Source organism: Primulina eburnea, chromosome 17 (assembly GCF_022965805.1).
Source record: "Primulina eburnea isolate SZY01 chromosome 17, ASM2296580v1, whole genome shotgun sequence".
NCBI classification, from domain to species: domain Eukaryota; kingdom Viridiplantae; phylum Streptophyta; class Magnoliopsida; order Lamiales; family Gesneriaceae; genus Primulina; species Primulina eburnea.
The window spans coordinates 8,375,121-8,398,770 of record NC_133117.1 but is presented as its reverse complement, the minus strand read 5'-3'; the positions used below and the strand labels follow the sequence as shown (position 1 = coordinate 8,398,770).

Here is a 23,650-nt window from a genome sequence, read left to right as displayed (position 1 = left end):
TCTAGATAAATCCGAAGAACAGGTAGAAGAAGAAGAATCTGAACAATTTTGGGGCTGGTGAATAATTGTTATTTCGAGATTTAGTATTAGAGATTTTTTTGATGTTAGCAAATTTAAATTTTATGTTAGACGTTTCCGCAACTTTATTTTATTTCAATTGTAAAGACATTGGTTTTAGAGAAATTATGAATAATAAACTGGTTTTCGGTTTATACTATGCTACGAGGCTGGTCGTTTCAATTGTGTGATTGTTAAACGACGCCGGTGTCAAATCCCGAGTTTCGGGGCGTGATATGTAATTTTTGGGATAAAATAATATATTTATTTAAATAATAAAGGACAAAAATGTAAATTTGGGTTTTTAAGGAGTTAAAACTATAATTTTAGCATTGCTAGATACTATTCCTTAAAAAAGTGAGGCTATGTACTAAATCTTAACTCAAATTATTAATATATATAATTATTAAAATAGACCATGATATCAAATTTAATTATTCTAAATATCTCAAATTTAATAAAATAATATAGATAACATAGATATAGATATTGACTGATATATTTTTCAATAATTTACCGATATTTAAACATGATATATAGGTAATAATAAAACGAATATACTGAAGCTGGAGGTGTGCATTCGATTTCATTATTGGTAAAGATCTCATACATATTTGGGAGTTGGGACGGGTCTATTACTTTTCCAGGTACTTCTTCCCCTCAATTCAGACTTTTCTTCTAGCTTCCCCATCACATTTATCGAAACCCTATTTCTGATAGTCAATCAAGCCCCGATTCCGCTTTTTTCATTTTTGGTAAGCGTCGCTTCCGAGATCTGTAACGCATTTTCCATGTAGTTTGATTTGATCTGCTTGTTTTGCATTTTTCCTGACTGTTTCGTTGTGGGTTTTGATTATTTAGGGGTTTTCAGGTGGTAAAAGATCAAAAGCGTGATGTTGGGTGTTTTAAGGCGGAAGGCCGCGTCCGGTGCCTCGTCTACTAAGGTAACTCTCCTCTCTTTTTTTTTATGTGAGTGGATTTTTTTTATACGTGTGTGTCTTGTTGTAACACGTTTCAGTTGCTTTTGGGGCAGGCTTTTGGGATTTCGTTGGGTAAAATTAGTCCTGCTGTTTCTACATCAAGAACTTGCTCCGCCTTCTCGGAGGAGGTAATTTCACTGGTTTATGTATTGATATAGAAGCGTGGATGACCTGATGAGGGTGTGAAATGGTGATGGCGAATTTCTCTTTTCATGTTTTGAATTAGTTTGTGTTAGCGATGCTGATGGGATGCGATTTTAGATTTTATTAGTTGTAGACTCACTTCGGTATTCATTTTGAGTTAATCTTTCATATTATATAATATATACTTTTTGATTCGTTAAATCAGTATCAAGCCTAACTGTATTTCCTTTGTATTGCTCTTCCATTTGTGGGAGCTATATGAGATGATGTTTTGTGAATGATAATCATATGCTACTACAACAATATAGTATATTGGAGTGATATAGATGGTTGAGTTGTGCTCTATTATAATTTCGATGAAACTAATCAGATTGATTTTGGGTATTCACTCAATTTTCCCTTTTGTTATGAGCGTGTGAATAGATCATACGTTACGAGAGGGGTATTGGCCATGTTCAGAGTTATTCTTGCCTCCCTTTGGCTGGTACGTGCATGTATAGTTCAAACTGTTATTTACATGGCCTCTGATCTAGTTTGATGATTTCTATCCATTTCTGTTTCGTCACAGGACACATAACTAATTTGACTCCGAAAAGGTTAGTGATCTACATTAATGTTTTTCAAGTATTTTTCCATGGTTTTTTCCTTGTTTAGGTAACAAGCATTCACAATGAATCATTAGGGTACCCGCATTCGTTATTGTTATAACACCCAACACCTCATCAAAAATCGTAGGGTCCACATGCCACATACACATTACATTAACACATCTATTCTCCCACATTCATTTTAACATTCACACTCATTATTTGTAGGTCCCGCTGTCCACTCATTCATCTTATTCTTACTTTAAATTAAATAAATTAAATTTCAAATTTTTTAAGAAATTTAAATTGTTATTATTTTATATTAATAATAATATGTTTTATATATTTAGTACGTAAAATAATTTAATTTTATGAGTGTCATTTATTTAAAATTAAAAATTTATTATAAACCTAAAATAAAAGGGTACAACATATAATAATAAATAACACTTGCATAAAAATAAAAGAAAATAAATTAAACTTAAGAGAAGATGCAAAATACTAATTCAAGGATTGTTGTTGTATTGTGACCAAATATGTTCAACTAAGTCGGCACGAAGTTGGTGATGCACATGAGTGTCACGTATTTCGTAATTTGTTCGGAGATATTCATGAAATCCTCGGTTTGAGCCCTGGACGGGTTGTGAGGGTTCGCCACCTTCATCGTTGTACCAATTTGTCACATGAACCCCCTCATCTTCGACAATCATGTTATGTAAAATAATGCATGCTAACATAATATACTTTAACTTTTTTCTGTACCAATAACTAGCTGGACCTCTGACAATTGCCCATCGAGCTTGGAGCACCCCAAATGCTCTTTCAACATCTTTTCTTGCAGACTCTTGCCTTTCCTTAAAAAGCCTCCTCTTTGGATCCTCCGGGCAAGGAAAAGCCTTAACGAAAGTGGCCCATTCCGGATATATTCCATCTGTTAAATAATACCCCTTCGTATATTGAGTCTCGTTGACCATGAAATTAATCTCTGGTGCATTTCCTTGCAAGACGTTATTGAATATAGGAGATTCGTACAACACGTTAAGATCATTACGTGAACCGGCGACACCAAAGAATGCATGCCATATCCACAAGTCTTGAGACGCGACCGCTTCAAGCACGATTGTCGGTGACCCATGGCCTCTTGTAAACTGGCCTTTCCAAGCAACTGGGCAATTTTTCCATTCCCAGTGCATGCAATCAAGACTGCCCAACATTCCAGGGAACCCTTGCCTTTCATCATGAATTTGAAGAAGACGTTGAATATCATCAGCATTTGGCCTTCTCAAATATCGATCACTAAATAGTTCAACCACATATCCGCAGAACTTGAAAAGACACTTGATGGCAGTTGATTCACCCATGCGTAGGTACTCGTCAAGATGGTCGGCCGGGACTCCATACATCAATTGACGAATTGCAGCCGTGCATTTTTGTAGTGGTGACAAGCCTTTTCTTTTTGCAGCATCTTCCCTTTGCTGAAAATACGGTGAACGATCATCAAGTACATTCACTATTCGAAAGAATAACTCTCTTCGCATGCGAAATCGTCTTCGAAATATTTGATCTGGATACACCGGGTTTGTGGAGAAATAATCATTGAAGAGCCTCGCATGCCCGACTTCACGATTTCTTTGGATGAACCTTCTTCTTCGCCGCATCACGTTATTACTTTGATATGCTTCAACTATTTGTCGACTTTGTTGAAGTATCAATGACATTAGCTCTTTCCCCGGATCATAATCTTCGTCATCAACTTCAACTTGGACTTCGTTTTCACTTGTCGAGCTAGAGGTTGAACTACTGGAATATTGAGACATTTTGGAGTAAACAAATTCAAGTGTATGTGTTTGCCAAATGGTATGTTTGTAGAATGAAAATTGTATAGTTCAAGGTGTCTATTTATATTGAAATTTGCAACGGCTATATTCCGACGGCTACTTTGCAACGACTATATTTTAACGGCTACTTTCCAACGACCATATTTGCAACGGCTATATTCCAACGACTTCTTTGCAACAACTGCATTAATTGATCGGAGAGTTACATTAACGAAAATAAAAATTACAATGAATGAAAATTATAACAAATGAGAATTACAATAATCGAAAATTACAATAACTGAAAATTAAATATTCCATCTCCCCCTAATCTCTTGACATAGACGTTCGTGGATGATAAGTTGCTCATATGTCATTTGCGAAGTATCCTTCGAAAGGATTGCATATTCCTTTAGTTAAACTTTGGCCATAGCAGCTTTTGCTTTCATCTCCTCTATTTCGAGTTGTTTTTGTTTCATTTCAATTTCAACTTTTTTCATGCTTGTATATTCAGTAAACTTTGCAAACATATTGTCCAAGTTTGTTGTCATACACTCCATGTCCGATCTCGTTTTATCTTTTCCCTTTCTTTTTGCTGCCTTCTGACCCATTGGACGATTTTCTTCTTCGTTTAGGTCTACATGTAGACTTGCATCTTGGTTGGATGACGTGTTGCTTGCTCCCGACTCCGAGGTCCTTGCCTTCTTCGTGCTAACAAGGTGATCAACGGACTGTGGAGTAAACATTGGACGGTCTTTTACGATCCTCCACACATGCTCAAGATTAAATGCAATGCCGTTATTTTCCTAATGATATTTTTCATACGCAAGTCGTAGTATATCCTCATCACTGTGGCCACTACGATATGCACTATGAATATTATTGTAATTTGCATTGAAGCGATATACTTTTTTTTGGATGGTATTGTGCCAGTGCGATCGTATGACACTTGCACTTCTATTGGGTGTATCTGCGGCACGATTGTCATTGTAGTAGCTTGCAACACGTCCCCAGAAAGCTTCCGCCTTTTGATCATTTCCGATGATTGGGTCATCGCTGATAGTGACAAACGATCTCGCTAAGATCTCGTCTTCAACCTTTCTCCAGGTTGACAATTTTTTTCTACCCTCAGCACCAGAATCTACATTTTCCAAATTTACGACTTCAATTGGGGATTCACGGTCGGACAATTGAGTCTCTGGGACGAAAGTCGGAGTGGCCGGTTCATTTTCCGTCGGAGAAATAAATGGCATACTGGTTGCATATGGATTAGATGGATAGTTTGGTGGATATGGATTATATGGATAATTTGGTGGATATGAATTATAAGGATAATTTGGTGGATATGGATTATGTGGATAATTTGGTGGGTATGGAAAATATGGATAATTTGGTGGAATTTGCGAATTTTGGGAAGAAGTATTTTCTTCCGGATTTTTTGGATAATTCACGAAATTTCTAAAAAACCCTCGGTAATTTTCATCCATTTCGGAACAAAGTAGGATTTAAGAAATTTTTTAAAAAAAGAATTTGAGATGATGAAAATAGAAGAGAAGATTTTTGGAGTGAAGAATAATATGTTTTGATGTTTAAAATAATTTGTGTAGTGTATGAATATTTATAGATGAATATATTATTTTTTTATTAAACTAGCCGTTAATTAGCCGTTTAAACAATTTTTTAATTTTATAAATAAAAACAACCGTTAATTTTTAATTTTACATTATTTTGAATTTATTTTAATATCCGAATTTCTTTTTAAAAAATGAAAATTTAAAATTTAAACCAATACATTAAATAACATTAAATAAGGTTTAAATTTGTTGTGAAAAAGTAAAAATTTATGGTAAAAATTAAAAATCTCAAACTTTCAAAATTTATCAAACTACACACTTTATAATATTTTTCTCTTTACTCAATTGTGATTTTCTTCACAAATGAAAGATCTATTTATAGAATTTTTTTACAGATAATCCAAAAATAAATTCATCATCACTTACATTATCACACACTAATTTTCAATATTTTCAACTCTTATTTTCAACATTCAAATATTCAATACACACATTTTAAATATTAATTTTCAACACTCCCCCTTGTGATGATGATCATAATAATTGTCTTCATTACGTGTTTTTATACTGCCTCGTTAAAAACCTTACTAGGAAAAACCCATTGGGATAAAAACCATAGTAGGGGAAAAAGAGTGCAGTCACGTAAACTCCCTCTCATGTTGACACGAACAATTCTTCACACATTTCGTAGATTGCGCATCCCAATATTATATGTGTTCTTTCTGAATATTGTCGTAGGAAGTGCCTTTGTGAAGAGATCTGATGAGTTTTCACTTGATTGAATGTGACGAATATCAATACATTTATTATTCTCAAACTCCTTGGTGAATGCGAAGAATTTAGGAGAAATATGTTTAGTTCTGTCGCTTTTTATGTATCCTTCATTCATTTGAGCAATACATGCAGCATTATCTTCATATAGTATCACAGGCTTCTCGTCGAATGATAATCCACATGAGATTTGGACATGTTGGCTCATTGATTTTAACCATACACATTCACGGCTTGCGTCATGTATTGCAATAATCTCGGCATGATTTGTTGAAGTTGTTACGAGCGTTTGTTTCTGTGAACGCCAAGAAATTGCAGTGCCTCCACGAGTAAATACATATCCAGTTTGGGAATGTGGCTTGTGTGGATCAGATAAGTATCCAGCATCGGCATAACCAATTATACTTGATTAGCATCTTTTGAATACAAAAGTCTCAAGTCTGTCGTTCCTCGTAGATAACGGAATATATGTTTAATTCCGTTCCAGTGTCTCTTTGTTGGATATATTCTAAATCTTGCCAACAAATTTACGGCAAAAGATATATCAGGCCTTGTACAATTTGTAAGATAGATAAGGGCACTGATAGCACTTAGATATGGTACTTCTGGACCAAAAATATCTTCATCATCTTCAAATGGACGGAATGGATCTTTTTCTATGTTGAATGATCTAACAACCATTGGAGTACTTAAAGGATTTGATTTATCCATATTAAAACGTTTAAGGATCTTTTCTGTATAATTTTTCTGGTGAACAAATATTCCACATTCTTTTTGTTCTAAACCCAGACAATACTTGGTTTTTCCAAAATCCTTCATTTCAAATTCTTCCTTCAAATATGACACAACTTCTTGAATTTCCTTATTCGTTCCAATGATGTTTAAATCATCAACATATACAACAATAATTACGCATCCGGATGTTGTTTTCTTAATGAAAACACAAGTGCATATTGAATTATTTACATATCACTTTTTCATCAAGTGATCACTTAGCCGATTATACCACATTCGGCCGGATTGCTTTAACCCATATAATGATCTTTGTAATTTCACATAATAACATTATCTGGATTTTGAACTTTGTGCTTCAGGCGTCTTAAATCCTTCGGGGATTTTCATATATATTACTATCAAGTGATCCATATAAGTAAGCTTTAACAACATCCATAAGACGCATTTCTAAATTTTCAGATACCGCCAAGCTAATCAAATACCGAAACGTAATTGCATCCATCACGGGAGAATACGTATCTTCATAATCAATTCCAGGCCTTATAGAAAAACCTTGTGCAACAAGTAGAGCTTTATATCTTACTATTTCATTTTTCTCATTTCGCTTTCGAATAAAAACCCATTTGTATCCAACAGGTTTTACACCTTCAGGTGTTAAGACTATAGGTCCAAAAACATTACGTTTATTTAGCGAATCCAATTCAACCTTGATGACGTCTTCCATTTTATCCAATCCTGTCGATTTTTACATTCACCAAAAGATTTTGGTTCATGATCTTCTTTATCATTTATGATGTAAATTATAAGAAAATATATCATCAATTTCTTCTATATCTTTTCGGTTCCATATTTTTCCAGTATTAATATAATTGATAGAGATTTCATGATTCTCGTCAGTTTGTGGTTCTGACAGAACATTTTCATCATCATGTGTTTCTTCAGGAACATCATCATCATGTGTTTCTTCAGGAACATCATTCTCTATTTTGTGATCATCATGTTTCTCTATGAATTTTCTTTTTCGAGGATTTTTATCTTTGGAACCGACTGGCCTTCCACGCTTCAGGCGTTTAATGACATCATGAGTATCTTCAATTTGTTTTTTCGGAATTTCAATTCGAGCAGGGACATTTGCAGCATGTATATATGATTTAGTTACCTTTTTTGTATCTGCAAATGCATCTGGTATTTGATTTGCTATTCTTTGCAAGTTCACAATTTGTTGTACATCTTTTTCACATTGTTTTGTTTTTGGATCCAGATGTAACAATGATGATACATACCATGTAATTTCTTTTTCGGTATGTTTCTGTTCTCCTCCTAACATTGGGAAGATTTTCTCATTAAAATGACAATCAGCACCTGTCCGAGGTTCAAGATATTGAATGATCGATGGACTATCATAACCGATATAAATTCCAATCTTTCTTTGAGGTCCTATTTTCTTTCGTTGCGGTGGTGCAATAGGCACATACACCATACATCCAAAAATTCTCAGATGAGAAATGTCTGGTTCTTTACCAAATGCAAGCTACAATGAGGAGTATTTATTATATGCACTTGGTCTGATGCGAATTAATGAAGCAGCATGTAAAATTGCATGTCCCCATATAGAAATAGGGAGCTTTGTTTTCATAATCATTGGTCTAGCAATCATTTGCAGACGTTTAATCAATGATTCAGCCAATCCATTTTGTGTATATACATGAGCAACAAGATGCTCAACAATGATTCCCATACACATACAATAATCATTGAAAGTATGGGAAGTAAATTCACCAGCATTATCAAGTCTAATTTTCTTGATTGTATAATCGGGAAATTGATTCATCAATTTTATTATTTGAGCAAGGAATCTTGCAAATGCAACATTTCGAGTTGACAATAAACATACATGTGACCATCTGTTGGAGGCATCAATCAATACCATAAAGTATCTGAATGGTCCACATGGTGGATGGATTGGTCCACAAATATTACCCTGAATACGTTCAAGAAATATTGGTGTTTCAGTTTGGATTTTGACTGGTGATTGTCTTATAATAAGTTTTTCAAGAGAACATGCTTTACATTGAAACTTATTATTCTGAAAGATCTTCTGGTTTTTCAACGGATGACCATGTGTATTTTCTATAATTCTTCGCATCATTGTTGAACCAGGATGTCCTAATCGATCATATGCCAATTGATCAGTAATGAAGAATTATCAACTACCATGTTTGATTCAATTGGACTTATATATGTATAATGCAATCCAGTAGATATCATTGGTAGTTTTTCAACTACATATTTCTTTCCTGATTTGTATGTGATAAGATACAAATATTTCTCATTCCCTTCATTTATTGTTTGAGTATCATACCCATGGGAATATATATCATTAAAACTCAACCAATTTTTTTCGATTGTGGTGAATATAAAACATCATTGATCAAAAATTTTGTACCATTAGGTAACAAAAATTGTGTTTTACCACATCTTTTAATCAAGTCTACAGGACCTGATATTGTATTCACCATTGTTTTTGTTGGTTTTAGTTCTAAGAAATACCTTTTATCTCGGAGGATAGTGTGCGTTGTACCACTATCGGGTATGCAAACTTCAGCTTTGTTCATAGCATTTTCCATATTTGAACTTCAAAAAAAAATATGCAATGAAATAAAATTACTGACAATACATTTATAAAAATAAAATACAATACAATACATATGTAAAAAATATATCACACGATAAAACATTATCAACGAGTACATGTAAAAATAAAATATTTTACATATTTATTCCACCAGCAAATTGATTATTGTCCGAGAAATCAATTAGAAAATCTCCGGCATCAAAATGAGTTGAATCACTCAAAGGTTCACTCTGTTCAGTGAAGTTGGTCTCCTTTTCTTTTCTCTTTATTGATTCTTTATAAAGTTTGCAAAGGTGCTCAGGGGCTCGACAAATACGGGACCAATGTCCTGGAGTACCACATCTAAAACAAGTACTTTCAATTCTTTTTGAGTGATTATCATTAACACTCTATTCTCATGATGCCTTTTCGGTGGATGGTTTGTGACGCTCTTTTGAGATGAGTTATAAAAGTAACTATCTCGATTATTTTCAAAACCACGACCGCGTCCACGACCACGACCAATTCCACGTCCATGACCACGACCACGACCACGACCTCGACCTCGACCAAAACCTTGTCTTTGAATTTGATTTTGGTTTCCAGGTTTAAATTCATTTTTACTTACAGAATTTACTTCTGAAAATGCTGTTGATCCAGTGGGTCCCACTGATGATTTCTCATTAATAGCTCGTTCTTTTCCGCCACAAGAAGACAGACGATAAGTTCAGAATATCTCGCAAATCCACGTATTCTATATTGTTGTTGTAGAGTAATATTTGATGCATGAAATGTGGAAAATGTTTTTCCACGTATTTTCGATTCTGTGACCTCATGTCCACAAAATTTTAGCTGCGAGATTATTCGATACATCGCTGAATTGTAATCATTGACTTTCTTAAAATCTTGGAATCTTAACATATTCCATTAATTACGGGCGGTCGGAATTATAACTTACCTTATATGTTCAAATATTTCTTTCAATCCTTTCCACAGAGCCATGGGATCTTTTTCAATGAGATATTCACATTTTAAACATTCATCCAGATGTCGACGCAAAAATATTATAGCTTTTGTTTTTTCTTGTGATGAAGATATACCATTTTCTTTAATGGTCTTGCTGAGACCCAATGACTCAAGATGCATTTCTACATCGAGAGTCCATGGCATATAATTTTTTCCCGTGATGTCGAGCGCAACAAATTCGAGCTTTTTCAAATTTGACATGGTGGTACTAAAAAAATTACGATGCATTTTATTAGTTAATGAATATTGCAATACAAAGTAATGGATAAACAACAAATACAAGCATTCGTATAAATAAAGAAAAGACACGAGGAGGATATTCTCCAATAAATAAAAGACTCGTGGTATGATAACCAAAATAATTAAAAATAACCTTGAGAAAGCCATCTTCATTTTTCTTCGAAAAATTTGATGAAGAATAATTTTTAGAGAAGAAGAGAAAGTTGGAGTGATTGAATGTGTTTGTGAGATCATATTTATAGGGCAAAAACTAGCCGTTTTTACCGTTTATGACCGTTGGTGTACAAAAAAATAAAGGTATGTATTTGTATAATTTTATGGTAATAATATGGTGTATATAATATTAGTCATGTTTAAATAATTATGTATATCATATCATATTATTATAATGAGATATCATAAGTTATTTTGTTTAAAAACCTTATAGGCTTTTATACTTGTTGTATCCCTTACCGGGAGTGTGGGATGTCGTCTTAACATCCTCCCAGGATTTATAACAAGTTTTTGAAAAATTTATTTTTATTATTTCTAATAATAACATTATATTATATATTAAATATATACACATTAAAATAAATATTATTATTTTTGTTACTTTTTTCTTCTGTCTGGAGCTTGGAAAATATGGAGGACTTTTAGAGCTTCGTGCTGATAACGTGTTGTGAAAAAGTAAAAATTTATGGTAAAAAGTAAAAATCGCAAACTCTCAAATTTTACCAAACTACACACTTTATAATATTTTTCTCTCTACTCAATTGTGATTTTCTTCACAAATGAGAGATCTATTTATAGAAATTTTTTACAAATAATCCAAAAATAAATTCATCATCACCTACATCATCACACACTAATTTTCAATATTTACAACTCTTATTTTCAACATTCAAATATTCAATACACACATTTTAAACATTATTTTTCAACAAAATTTTCATTTTTAAAAAAGAATGTTATTTAATGTATTGGTTTAAATATCAAATTTTAATTTTTTAAAAAGAAATTCGGATATTAAAATAAATTAAAAATAATGTTAAATTAAAAACTAACGGTTGTTTTTATTTATAAAGTTAAAAAATTGTTTTAACGGCTAATTAACGGCTAGTTTAATAAAAAAAAATATATATTCATTTATAAATACTCACACACTACACAAATTATTTCAAACATCAAAACATATTATTCTTCACTCCAAAAATCTTTTCTCTTCTATTTTCATCATCTTAAATTCTTTTTTTAAAAATTTCTTAAATCCTACTTTGTTCCGAAATGGATGAAAATTACCGAGGGTTTTTTAGAAATTTCGTGAATTATCCAAAAAATCCGGAAGAAAATAATTCTTCCCAAAATTCGCAAATTCCACCAAATTATCCATATTTTTCATACCCACCAAATTATCCACATAATCCATATCCACTAAATTATCCTTATAATTCATATCCACCAAATTATCCATATAATCCATATCCACCAAACTATCCATCTAATCCACATGCAACCAGTATGTCATTTATTTCTCCGACGGAAAATGAACCGGCCACTCCGACTTTCGTCCCAGAGACTCAATTGTTTGACCGTGAATCCCCAATTGAAGTTGTAAATTTGGTAAAAGTGGATTCTGGCGCTGAGGGTAAAAAAACGGTCAACTTGGAGAAAGGTTGAAGACGAGGTCTTAGCGAGATCGTTTGTCACTATCAGCGATGACCCAATTATCGGCAATGATCAAAAGGCGGAAGCTTTCTGGGGACGTGTTGCAAGCTACTACAATGACAGTCGTCCCGCAGGTACACCCCATAGTTGTCAAAGGCGAGCGCCTCTCGCCTTGAGGCGAGAGGCGCCACCAGGCGTGGGTGTTGCGCCTGGGGCCATCCCAGGCGCAACGATTCACAAAGGCTCGCCCAGGCGCGCGCCTGGGCTCGCCTTGGAAAGGCTCTCGGGCGCGCCTTAAGCACGCCTGAGTTGCTTTTTTTAAAAAACAAATTCAGTAACACAAAAGTTGCATTTCGAAAATGCAACTTCTCTGTTTTTTTTTAATAGTAACTTAAATGTAAAAGCCCAAACCAACCCCAAACGTAACTTCTAAGGATGATTGAAGAATTTTAATTGTGTTACTTATTGTTATTAACTTATTAATTATTTGTTGTTTTGTGTGACATTGTGACTTAATTATTTTATATTTTAATATATTATTCTAAGATAAATATATTTTTAAAAAAAATAAAAAATGCGCGCCTTGCTTCGGTAAGGCGCGCGCCTCGCCTTGCGCCTTCGCCTCAGGCTCCAGAGCCCTTGTGCGCCTCGGTGCGCCTTGCGCCCTTGACAACTATGGTACACCCAATAGAAGTGCAAGTGTCATACGATCGCACTGGCACAATACCATCCAAAAAAAAGTATATCGCTTCAATGCAAATTACAATAATATTCATAGTGCATATCGTAGTGGCCACAGTGATGAGGATATACTATGACTTGCGTATGAAAAATATCATTAAGAAAATAACGGCATTGCATTTAATCTTGAGCATGTGTGGAGGATCGTAAAAGACCGTCCAATGTTTACTCCACAGTCCGTTGATCACCTTGTTAGCACGAAGAAGGCAAGGACCTCGGAGTCGGGAGCAACCAACCCGTCATCCAACCAAGATGCGAGTCTACATGTAGACCTAAACGAAGAAGAAAATCGTCCAATGGGTCAGAAGACAGCAAAAAGAAAAGGAAAAGGTAAAACGAGATCGGACATGGAGTGTATGCCAACAAACTTGTACAATATGTTTGCAAAGGTTACTGAATATACAAGCATGAAAAAAGTTGAAGTTGAAATGAAACAAAAACAACTCGAAGTAGAGGAGATGAAAGCAAAAGCTGCTATGGCCAAAGTTCAACTAAAGGAATATGCAATCCTTTCGAAGGATACTTCGCAAATGACATATGAGCAACTTATCATCCACGAATGTCTATGTCAAGAGATTAGGGGGAGATGGAATTTTCATTCATTGTAATATTCATTTTTGTTAATGTAACTCTCCGATCAATTAATGCAGTTGTTGCAAAGTAGTCGTTGGAACATAGCCGTTGCAAATATGGTCGTTAGAAAGTAGCCGTTGGAATATAGCCGTTGCAAAGTAGCCGTCGGAATATAGCCGTGGCAAATTTCAATATAAATAGACACCTTGAACTATACAATTCTTCATTCTACAAACATACCATTTGGCAAACACATACACTTGAATTTGTTTACTCCAAAATGTCTCAATATTCCAGTAGTTCAACCTCTAGCTCGACAAGTGAAAACGAAGTCCAAGTTGAAGTTGATGACGAAGATTATGATCCGGGAAAGAGCTAATGTCATTGATACTTCAACAAAGTCGACAAATAGTTAAAGCATATCAAAGTAATAACGTGATGCGGCGAAGAAGAAGGTTCATCCAAAGAAATCGTGAAGCCAGGCATGCGAGGCTCTTCAATGATTATTTCTCCACAAACCCGGTGTATCCAGATCAAATATTTCGAAGACCATTTCGCATGCGAAGAGAGTTATTCTTTCGAATAGTGAATGCACTTGAGGATCGTTCACCGTATTTTCAGCAAAGAGACGATGCTGCGAGAAGAAAAGGCTTGTCAATACTACAAATATGCACTGCTGCAATTCGTCAATTGGCGTATGGAGTCCCGGCCGACCATCTTGACGAGTACCTACGCATTGGTGAATCAACTGCCATCAAGTGTCTTTTCAAGTTCTGCGGATATGTGGTTGAACTATTTAGTGATCGATATTTGAGAAGCCAAATGCTGATGATGTTCAACGTCTTCTTCAAATGCATGATGAAAGGCACGGGTTCCCTGGAATGTTGGACAGTCTTGATTGCATGCACTGGGAATGGAAAAAATGCCCAGTTGCTTGGAAAGGCCAGGGGTCACCGACAATCGTGCTTGAAGCGGTCGCGTCTCAAGACTTGTGGATATGGCATGCATTCTTTGGTGACGCCGGTTCCCGTAATGATCTTAACATGTTGTACGAATCTCCCATATTCAATAACGTCTTGCAAGGAAATGCACCAGAGATTAATTTCATGGTCAACGAGACTCAATATACGAAGGGGTATTATTTAACAGATGGAATATATCCGGAATGGGCCACTTTCGTTAAGGCTTTCCTTGCCCGGAGGATCCAAAGAGGAGGTTTTTTAAGGAAAAACAAGAGTCTGCAAGAAAAGATGTTGAACGAACATTTGGGGTGCTCCAAGCTCGATGGGCAATTGTCAGAGGTCCGGCTCGTTATTGGTACAGAAAAAAGTTAAAATATATTATGTTAGCATGCATTATTTTACATAACATGATTGTCGAAGATGAAGGGGTTCACGTGACAAATTGGTACAACGATGAAGGTGACGAACCCGCACAACCCGTCCAGGGCTCAAACCGAGGATTTCATGAATATCTCCGAACAAATTCCAAAATACGTGACACTCATGTGCATCATCAACTTCGTGCCGACTTAGTTGAACATATTTGGTCACAATACAACAATCCTTGAATTAGTATTTTGCATCTTCTCTTAAGTTTAATTTATTTTCTTTTATTTTTATGCAAGTTGTTATTTATTATTATATGTTGTACCGTTTTATTTTAGGTTTATAATAAATTTTAAATAAATGACACTCATAAAATTAAATTATTTTACGTACTAAATATATAAAACATATTATTATTAATATAAAATAATAATAATTTAAATTTCTTAAAAAATTTGAAATTGAATTTATTTAATTTAAAGTAAGAATAAGATGAATGAGTGGACAGCGGGACCTACAAATAATGAGTGTGAATGTTAAAATGAATGTGGGAAAATAGATGTGTTAATGGAATATATGTGGCATGTGAACCCTACGATTTTTGATGAGGTGGTTGGTGTTATAACAATAACGAATGCGGGTGCCCTAAGGAAACATCATCACGTGTGTGGGGCCCGCGTTCAGCGACGATTTGTGAAGATCCGTCGCAAATAGCGACGGTTTTTTCAAAAACCGTCGCTAAATGTCCAGCGACGGTTTTTGTCGCTAAATGTCCAATTTTTTTAAAAAAATAAGCGGACAGAGAGGCGTTCAAATATATGAACGCTCCCCTTTCTCTCTCTTGTGAGTGGGCGTTATAAAGCCCACTCACAATGGAGAAAGGGTAACACCCATTGTGGTTGCTCTTAGTAGAGTAGGAAAATATGGAACCACCACATTTACTTCTGAAATATTAAAATTGTCACACAAAATTGTAATCCAATTGTTTGTAAAATTGGATGACATGATTAATGTCGTAACTCGTATACAAACAAATAAAAATAATACAAAATTTAAGAAGTCGAAAAATATCCATCCGAAAGCAGAAAGAAGGACTTCATATATTGTTACTTGTACCTGTGCACAAATTGCAAATTAACAAATGCCAGATCCGCATCATCAAACCCCAAGTCTAGTAAATTCTCACTTTTCTAACAAAACCAAACTAAAAGACCACAAAAAATTTCCACATAAATATGATTTTTTTAGACTGAGGAAAGGAAATCTAAATACAATATCTTGCCTAAATTGACACTGAAGAATAGAGGTTTTTTGTTGTTGGAAATTCTTTGAATACAAAATGCATAAGATAAAATGAAAAAGTTAACCTTCAATATCTGAAACTAAATTGCAGAATACCTGGATTCCAAAATGAAGATAATCTATTGTGTCATCTCTATAAAATAAGAATTATAATCTATTGTGTCATCTCTATAAAATAAGAAAGAATTCAGATGGATTGCTAATCATTGTTACTCTCAAAATTTGTTTGATTCCAAGAAGCAAAATTAAGAGAAAAAATTATGCATTAGCCATTAAGAGCCGTAATATATTAAGATCCATATATTAGTACTGCATGATTAGTGTTGCCCAAAATCCACGTATACATCAAGAGCCATAACATATTAAGCATAATTAGTATTTAACCCGTGCGATGCACGGATGATTGAAACGGAGAGATTGAGATAACGATAAAACCAGAGGAAGTTGCATAATAAAATGATACTAGAATCAGTGATGAAAATTCTTCAAATCTGTTTCATGTACTTGAGGTAGCAAAGGCAGATATATCAAGAAATGCAAGAAACCGAAAGAAAAAAGAGGTAGAAGAAAGACATTGCTGCTGCTTCACAAGACCGGAGATGTAAATATTTCCCATCAGGCTTCTCGATTTCTTTGGTGTTGCGTTAGATTTAGAGCAGCCTCTTTTCAACTTTTAATTAGGCTTTAAAATATTAAATCCCCAAACAATTTTTTTCAAAACAAATCAGGTCTATTTAAGGGTGTCCAGGCCCGCATAGGCCCGCCTAGACGCGCCCAGACGCCTAGGCTGGCCGCCTAGCACCTTCTCGGTGTGGTAGGTCGCTGCCAGCACCTAGGGCGCATTTTAGAACATGATGATAAACGCATTAGTTCACAAAATACCAAAATTTGAAAAGGAAATAGAATCAAAATCGTCCATTCGACTGCATAATTCACAGAATACCTAATTCAGTGAAAAAAGTAAAAATGAAATCTTCAATTACGTCCATAATATTTTGAATCAGCTGGATAATTATGTAATATAGTGCATAATTCATTATCTCTTATTGACAACTTCTTTAAAACTGTTTTCGATGGAGGTTTCCATGAAAATCAGGGAAAGGGGTAGTTATTTGGGGTTAGAGGAAATTTGTGGGATGATGGAGGTAGTTTATCCCCATTTTTTATGGGACGAGGAAGGGTATTTTCGTGCGAAAATGGTAGGTACATTTATGGAATTCTGAAATTTGGTTCACCAAACATGCTAAATCGTTATTCTAGGGTGCTTAAGTTTAATATATAGTAATAGATATCATCTGAAGATTCTGAACCTACCATAGTTGGTATCTGGTGGTCATGGAGCACGGATTTCCGAATGACATTATTGCTGCTCTCTACTTTCTTCTGTTATGAGAACTAATAACAATTCCTCTCATCTAATTGGGTTGGAAAAGACTGGAGAAAGATAAGCAATTGGTCGAAAAAATTCTTAGCTGATAAATTTTATGCTTTGCATACTTTGCAGGGAAGCTGTAAGCAGTCTTCAGCAACATGTAACCTTGCAAATCTGGAGCAGGCCATTCTGTTCAAACGGTGGTATAAAATTCTCTTGAACATCAGTCTCTCTTCTCCTGCGTACCTGTTTCCTTGCAGAATTGGTAAAACTTGTTAGGTTGGGCAACCTTGATAATATTCCCATGAACTGCTTAAATGTGATCTTTGTATTTAATGTTACTATTATTGGGATTGCATTTAACTTTGTGAATGTAAAAGTTTCATCAAATTAATGTAGCAAAAGAAATAAAAAGAATTGGAATGATGATGAATGACCTATTTTGGTTATTTTGACTTCTTGTGTCATAGCATCTTGAACTCTTTCTAGAGATAGAAGATTAGCAAAATTTTATTTAAATTCATACGCATATAACCCTGTGTTATGGCTTTAAGATGGTCACTCTCCAAGACATGAGTGGGAAATGAATGGATTGGTGTTCAGAGTTCAGTTTTTCTTTGATCAGTTGATGTATTTGTTTCAAATTAATATTCTAACAGCTTTAGGTACAGGAAAGATTGTTGACATTGAATAGCTAATACTGTGGGGATGTCTCCTATGGTTTGTCCATAATTGTCAAGGGCGAAGTACAATAGCCATGGAGCCACAAGGCGAGGCGCCCGCCTTACCTAAGCAAGACGCACATTTTTTAATTTTTTAAAAAATATATTTATGTTAGAATAAATATATTAAAATATTAATTCAAAATGTCACTCAAAACAAAAAATAATTAATAAGTTCATAGTAATTAGTAACATTATTAAAATTCTTCAATTATTCAAATCAAGTTCATCTTCTTCCATCAAATCATTAGAGTCCCCTGAACTTTCAAACTTGTATTCTTCTTGGTCTTCATAATTTTCTTGATCAACAATTGCTTCTTCTTCCTCTTTATCCAGAAGATGTGAAATCGATCTATTTCTTGTTGTTTTAGATGTATGCTCTCCCTTGTTCTTCTGATTCAGTGTCGTAGCGTTGGGTTGCAAAGGTTTGGGTTTGACCTTTTTTGTTTTAAACAAGTAATTAAAAAAAATTCACTAAAGCGCGCCTGAGAGAATTTCCAAGGCTAGTCCAGGCTCGTCTTGATGAATCATTGCGCTTGACATCCCAGACGTAGGGTCTTGGCCACCTTTGACAACTATTGGTTTTTCATTTTTATGATATTTAGAGGACTATATTTATATGATATTTAGAGGACTATATTTATATGATATTTTGAGGACTATTTGCATTTTCTTATTCTCGAGTTCAGTTATTAGCATAGTTGTCAAAGGCGAGCATCTCTCGCCTAGCCTATGCGAGATCCCAGGCACATTGATTCACTAAGGCGAGCCTAAGTGCTCGCTTGGACTATTAATTACTTGTTTAAAACAAAAAGCCCAAACCCAAACCCTAGCAACCTAACACTCCAATGCTGGGATCAGAAGAAGAGAGCACTGAACAGAAGAACGAGGTAAGAACATCTCCATCTAAATCTTCTAGGAAAAAACCGATTTCACATCTTTTGAATTAAAAGGAAGAAGAATCGATGTTGATTAAGAAAATTATGAAGTCTAAGAAAAATATAAGTCCGAAAGTTCTGGAGACTCTGATGATTTGATGGAAGAAGATGAACTTGATTTGGATAATTGAAAATTTTTAATCATGTTACTAATTATTATGAACTTATTAATTATTTTATGTTTCGATTGATATTGTTACTTAATTATTTCATATTTTAATACATTTATTCTAATATAAATATGCTTTTTAAAACATTTAAAAATGTACGCCTTGCTTTGGTAAGGCGCTCGCCTTGCGCCTCAGGCTCCATGGTCCTTGTGCGTTTCGGTGTGCCTTGCGCCCTTGACAACATGGGTTATTAGCTAAAAATAAATGCAAAAGCAGGACATTGTTTGCATATCATATCTAAATGTCTTTTGTAAAATTCTGAAAGCACCATCGCTTTATCTAATTTGCAAAACGTTAGGATGAATGCTAATGGTAAGTGTAGTCGCATTTGGGCTGACATAGAATCACTCTGCTTCCTGAAGTCGTGGTGGCTTTTATTCTCATGATATCCGGTGAAATGCGAGTACTATAATTTTGGCACCCCTAAGTGGGATACAGCTACTCCATAATGAATTTGGATGAATGTATCTACGTGCAGGAAAGCTACTCTACTCTAATTTCATCTTGCTTTTGAACTGTTCTCTTGTCTATACTTGAACAGGAGGCGATCTTGTTGATGCTGTTGTCCCTTACATGGGTGAATCGATAACTGATGGCACATTAGCGAAATTCTTAAAAAGTATGTCTCTCTCTCTGTGTGGCAAGTTTCTTTTTCACTTGAGAATTATGATATGATGGCCAAATCCATAGCCTCATTGTGTTTTGTGCAGAACCTGGGGACAGAGTAGAGGTTGATGAGCCCATTGCTCAGATTGAAACCGATAAGGTACCTGTAACGAAGAAATATTTTCCTACTTTTGCAGCCAGCAGCTTCTGTTAAAACCATTCTTGAAAGTATAAATAATCATCATCATTTACCCACTAGTAAAAAAAGGAATATGGTGCAAATTTTTGCGGCTTTTATTTGCAGCATCTAATTGAAATATCTTTTTGACGTTGGAAGCTTTTATAGTACCATGTGACCTGACAGTTTTCTCCTCAATTATTTGCCATCCTAGGTCACTATGGATGTCAATAGTCCTGAAGCAGGTGTGATCCAAAAGGTACAACTTCTTTGACTTTGGACTGGTACTTCATTATTTCCTTGGATATGATACTGTTGTTTATTTTCTTTTTCTTCATATTTCTATAGCTCACGGCTAAGGAAGGAGATACTGTGGAACCTGGCACCAAGGTCGCGATTATATCGAAATCTGGTGAAGGTGCAACACATGTAGCACCATCTGATGATAAGCCATCTGACAAAGCTGCTCCACCACCATCTCCTGCTAAAGATAAAAAGGAGGACCCAAAGCCCAAAGAGGACCCAAAGCCTAAAGTGGAGACAAAACCTGTATTAGAAAAGCCTAAAGGAAGTTCTTTACCACCTTCCAAAGCCTCAGCGACGGAACTCCAGCTCCCTCCTAAAGAGAGGGAAAGACGAGTGAGTTTCAGTTTTCTAACTGAAAGATACTGGTGCTCTTTAACAGTTTTATCATCCTATTCTTATGATATGTTTGAGAGTATGACTCTTGAATCCTCTCTAATGACAGGTTCCTATGACAAGGCTAAGAAAACGGGTTGCCACACGATTGAAAGATTCCCAGAACACATTTGCATTGTTGACGACATTCAACGAAGTTGACATGTAAGTTATGTGCTGTGATGGTTTTCGTTTATTTGCTCTATGTTGTGGTTTTATGAACTTCTCGGTTAAAGAGCCAATTGGAATGCATCCCACAGTCAAGATTTCTATATCAATAGGCTAGTCATGTTTGAAATAATTCACTTTGCTGGGGTTGGAGTATTCCAACTGGGCAATCGTACAATCTAAAACTACTATTTTACAGAATAAATTTGCCCACAATTATTTTTGGTTGTGGTTGGTTCTTGGACAGAGGGAGGTGTGTGGAGAGTTTGTGTGTTTTAATTTTTTTTTTATGTGGGATTGGATGGAGACAGTCCTAAAATATCTGTTTCTTTTGCATATTTAATTTAATTCAGGCATCTGATTTTCATTGATTGGATTTGTAGTTTCTAAATGCTTGTTGATATCTGAACTTCCATTGTCACGACAACCCTCTATTGTTCAGCTAAACAGTTAAAAGTTAAAACATTTAATGCAAGCTAATTTATCTGACTCCAATTTGATCTTATGTTCCTGAATTACGTTTGGGAAAGATCTTACCTGTTATCTCATCAAATGCCATTAATGTGTCTCTGAATGTTGATCCTTCTCTACTGTCAATTAGTAAGGAACTTGCTCTGTTACTTGACAGCCAGTGAGGAAGTTGCATGTTCTTTTAAACTGGGTGATCAAATCATGACATTTTACACTTATTTTCTTGTAACAGGACTAATTTGATGAAACTTCGTTCCGATTACAAAGACACTTTTCTGGAGAAACATGGAGTGAAACTGGGACTAATGTCAGGATTTGTGAAAGTATGTTGATGTCTTGTTGTGTTGTTCAAGTTTCACTTTACGTACTTTTAAATAACGATGCTCTCTATGGGTTTCAGGCAGCTATCAGTGCCTTGCAGAAGCAGCCAATAGTGAATGCCGTTATTGATGGCGATGATATCATTTATAGAGACTATGTCGATATCAGTATCGCTGTTGGTACCCCAAAGGCAAGATTTTAGAATTTGTTTCATTTATTGTCAACACGTCATAAGAAGAAATGATTCGTTTAAATTTAATACTTCACTAAATGAAATAGTTCATATATGGTTTCTCGCCTTCTGAAGTTGGGCTAGGTCACCAGAGGGTAAATTCAGATTTCAGAAGAGATGCGCGAGTATACAAGTTTTTAGAAAACAAGATCTAATATGTCTAAGACATATCTAGTCAATCCGTCTGCATGATCAACCACAAAATTGAGTATAGCTAGTTACCTCGGCAGCAACATAACTAACAGCATGTATTTGCGGGTACCCATCTAAAATAAAAATATTCTTGGCTAATTAGCTAACTTTAGATCTCCATAGGGTCTTGTTGTTCCAGTTCTCCGCAATGCTGAAAGAATGGATTTCGCTGAAGTCGAGAAGGCAATTAACACTCTAGCAAAGAGAGCCAATGACGGCACCATCTCAATAGATGAAATGGCTGGGGGCACATTTACAATTTCCAATGGCGGCGTCTATGGAAGCCTTTTAAGTACTCCCATCATCAATCCTCCTCAGGTTTGTTCCTAATTCAAGCTCATGTTTTGGTTTTGTGGAAAAAAAATATAATTCAGTTTGGTTTTGTGTGAAAAAATATAACTCAACGAGCATCTAATGTGACAGTCAAACATGTGAAGAGCGACTTCCACAGGGCTAACTGGTTGGGTTCCCTTGAGTCATCAATTGATTATTATAATTTTTTATATCACGCTTACCAAGTAGTGGGACTTGAATCCAACACCTATGTCACGGAAAACCAATTGCTATACCACTTGTCTCTTTGGTTTGCTGGATGGTTTGTTTCACTCGACACTTTTATGATTAACCAAACCATATTTCTTTTGAAACCGCAGTCCGCAATCCTCGGAATGCACTCAATAGTGAACCGTCCCATGGTTGTCGGAGGTAACATAGTACCAAGACCAATGATGTACATTGCGCTGACATACGACCACCGGCTTATTGATGGGAGAGAGGCAGTGTTCTTTTTGAGAAGAATCAAAGACGTCGTGGAGGATCCTCGTAGGCTGCTGTTGGACGTATGAAGACGCTGTGGCTGAAGGTACTTCCAGTTCAATATGCTATTATACCTGATTTCGAACAATATCGAGTTCAGAAGATTACTCCAATAAATGCATGAAAGTTTTGTAGTGATCGCTGAATGCAGTAAAAATTATTCTTGTTGCGGCGTTCTGTGTTCAAATTTGAATGAGATCTCTAAATTCACTCTTCCAAATGTATTTCTCTTTCCCATTACCAAAACCTTCCATATATTGTTCTACAAGGATTGTTCTTGTTAACTGATGTGTGCCTATGTGATTATTTAGTCAAAAAAGTGTGATATATCTGCTTTAAATATTATTATAAAAATCTGTTTTTTGTTTTATTTGTTTATATGGATGTCATGGCTCATTCGTGCCTATGCTTGGAATGCATGGCTAATTGGAAATTTGTATTTTACAACGAAATTCTTATATAATTTGTCATAAAATTAATTTGATGGGTGAAAAGTAAATTCGAGATTTGTAACCTTTGTGTAAATTAATTGGATGAACTAACTTCTAAAAAATTGTAGTGATACATTAATAATTTTAAATATAACGTATAAGTAAATTTATGGTATAGTTTAACAAGATAATCTGTACACGGATCATAATCCGTGAGAC

The 23,650-nt window shown here is 35.0% G+C and overlaps 1 protein-coding gene and 1 long non-coding RNA gene across 6 annotated transcripts; both read left to right on the top strand.

Moving 5' to 3' along the window:
- Positions 1 to 641: 641 nt before the first annotated feature.
- LOC140817774 (dihydrolipoyllysine-residue succinyltransferase component of 2-oxoglutarate dehydrogenase complex 1, mitochondrial-like) lies at positions 642 to 23,368 on the top strand. Of its 5 annotated transcripts, none has more exons than XM_073177557.1 (15): positions 642 to 704; positions 919 to 1,001; positions 1,091 to 1,165; positions 1,605 to 1,665; positions 1,750 to 1,777; positions 17,641 to 17,711; positions 19,880 to 19,957; positions 20,049 to 20,104; positions 20,337 to 20,381; positions 20,471 to 20,761; positions 20,871 to 20,965; positions 21,672 to 21,762; positions 21,840 to 21,950; positions 22,308 to 22,502; positions 22,838 to 23,368. In XM_073177557.1, exons 2-15 carry the CDS (start codon positions 951 to 953, stop codon positions 23,027 to 23,029), a joined length of 1,440 nt encoding a protein of 479 aa, XP_073033658.1. In that variant the 5' UTR covers positions 642 to 704; positions 919 to 950; the 3' UTR covers positions 23,030 to 23,368. The 5 variants fall into 5 exon arrangements, with proteins under 5 accessions (XP_073033658.1, XP_073033660.1, XP_073033661.1 ...); XM_073177559.1 differs by having other exon boundaries at positions 643 to 704; positions 929 to 1,001; XM_073177560.1 differs by having other exon boundaries at positions 651 to 812; positions 17,641 to 17,708.
- Positions 4,569 to 17,634, top strand: LOC140817776 (uncharacterized). Its single transcript, XR_012114889.1, has 3 exons — positions 4,569 to 5,397; positions 15,485 to 16,260; positions 16,985 to 17,634. It is a non-coding gene; the product is annotated as an uncharacterized lncRNA (long non-coding RNA).
- Positions 23,369 to 23,650: the final 282 nt, after the last annotated feature.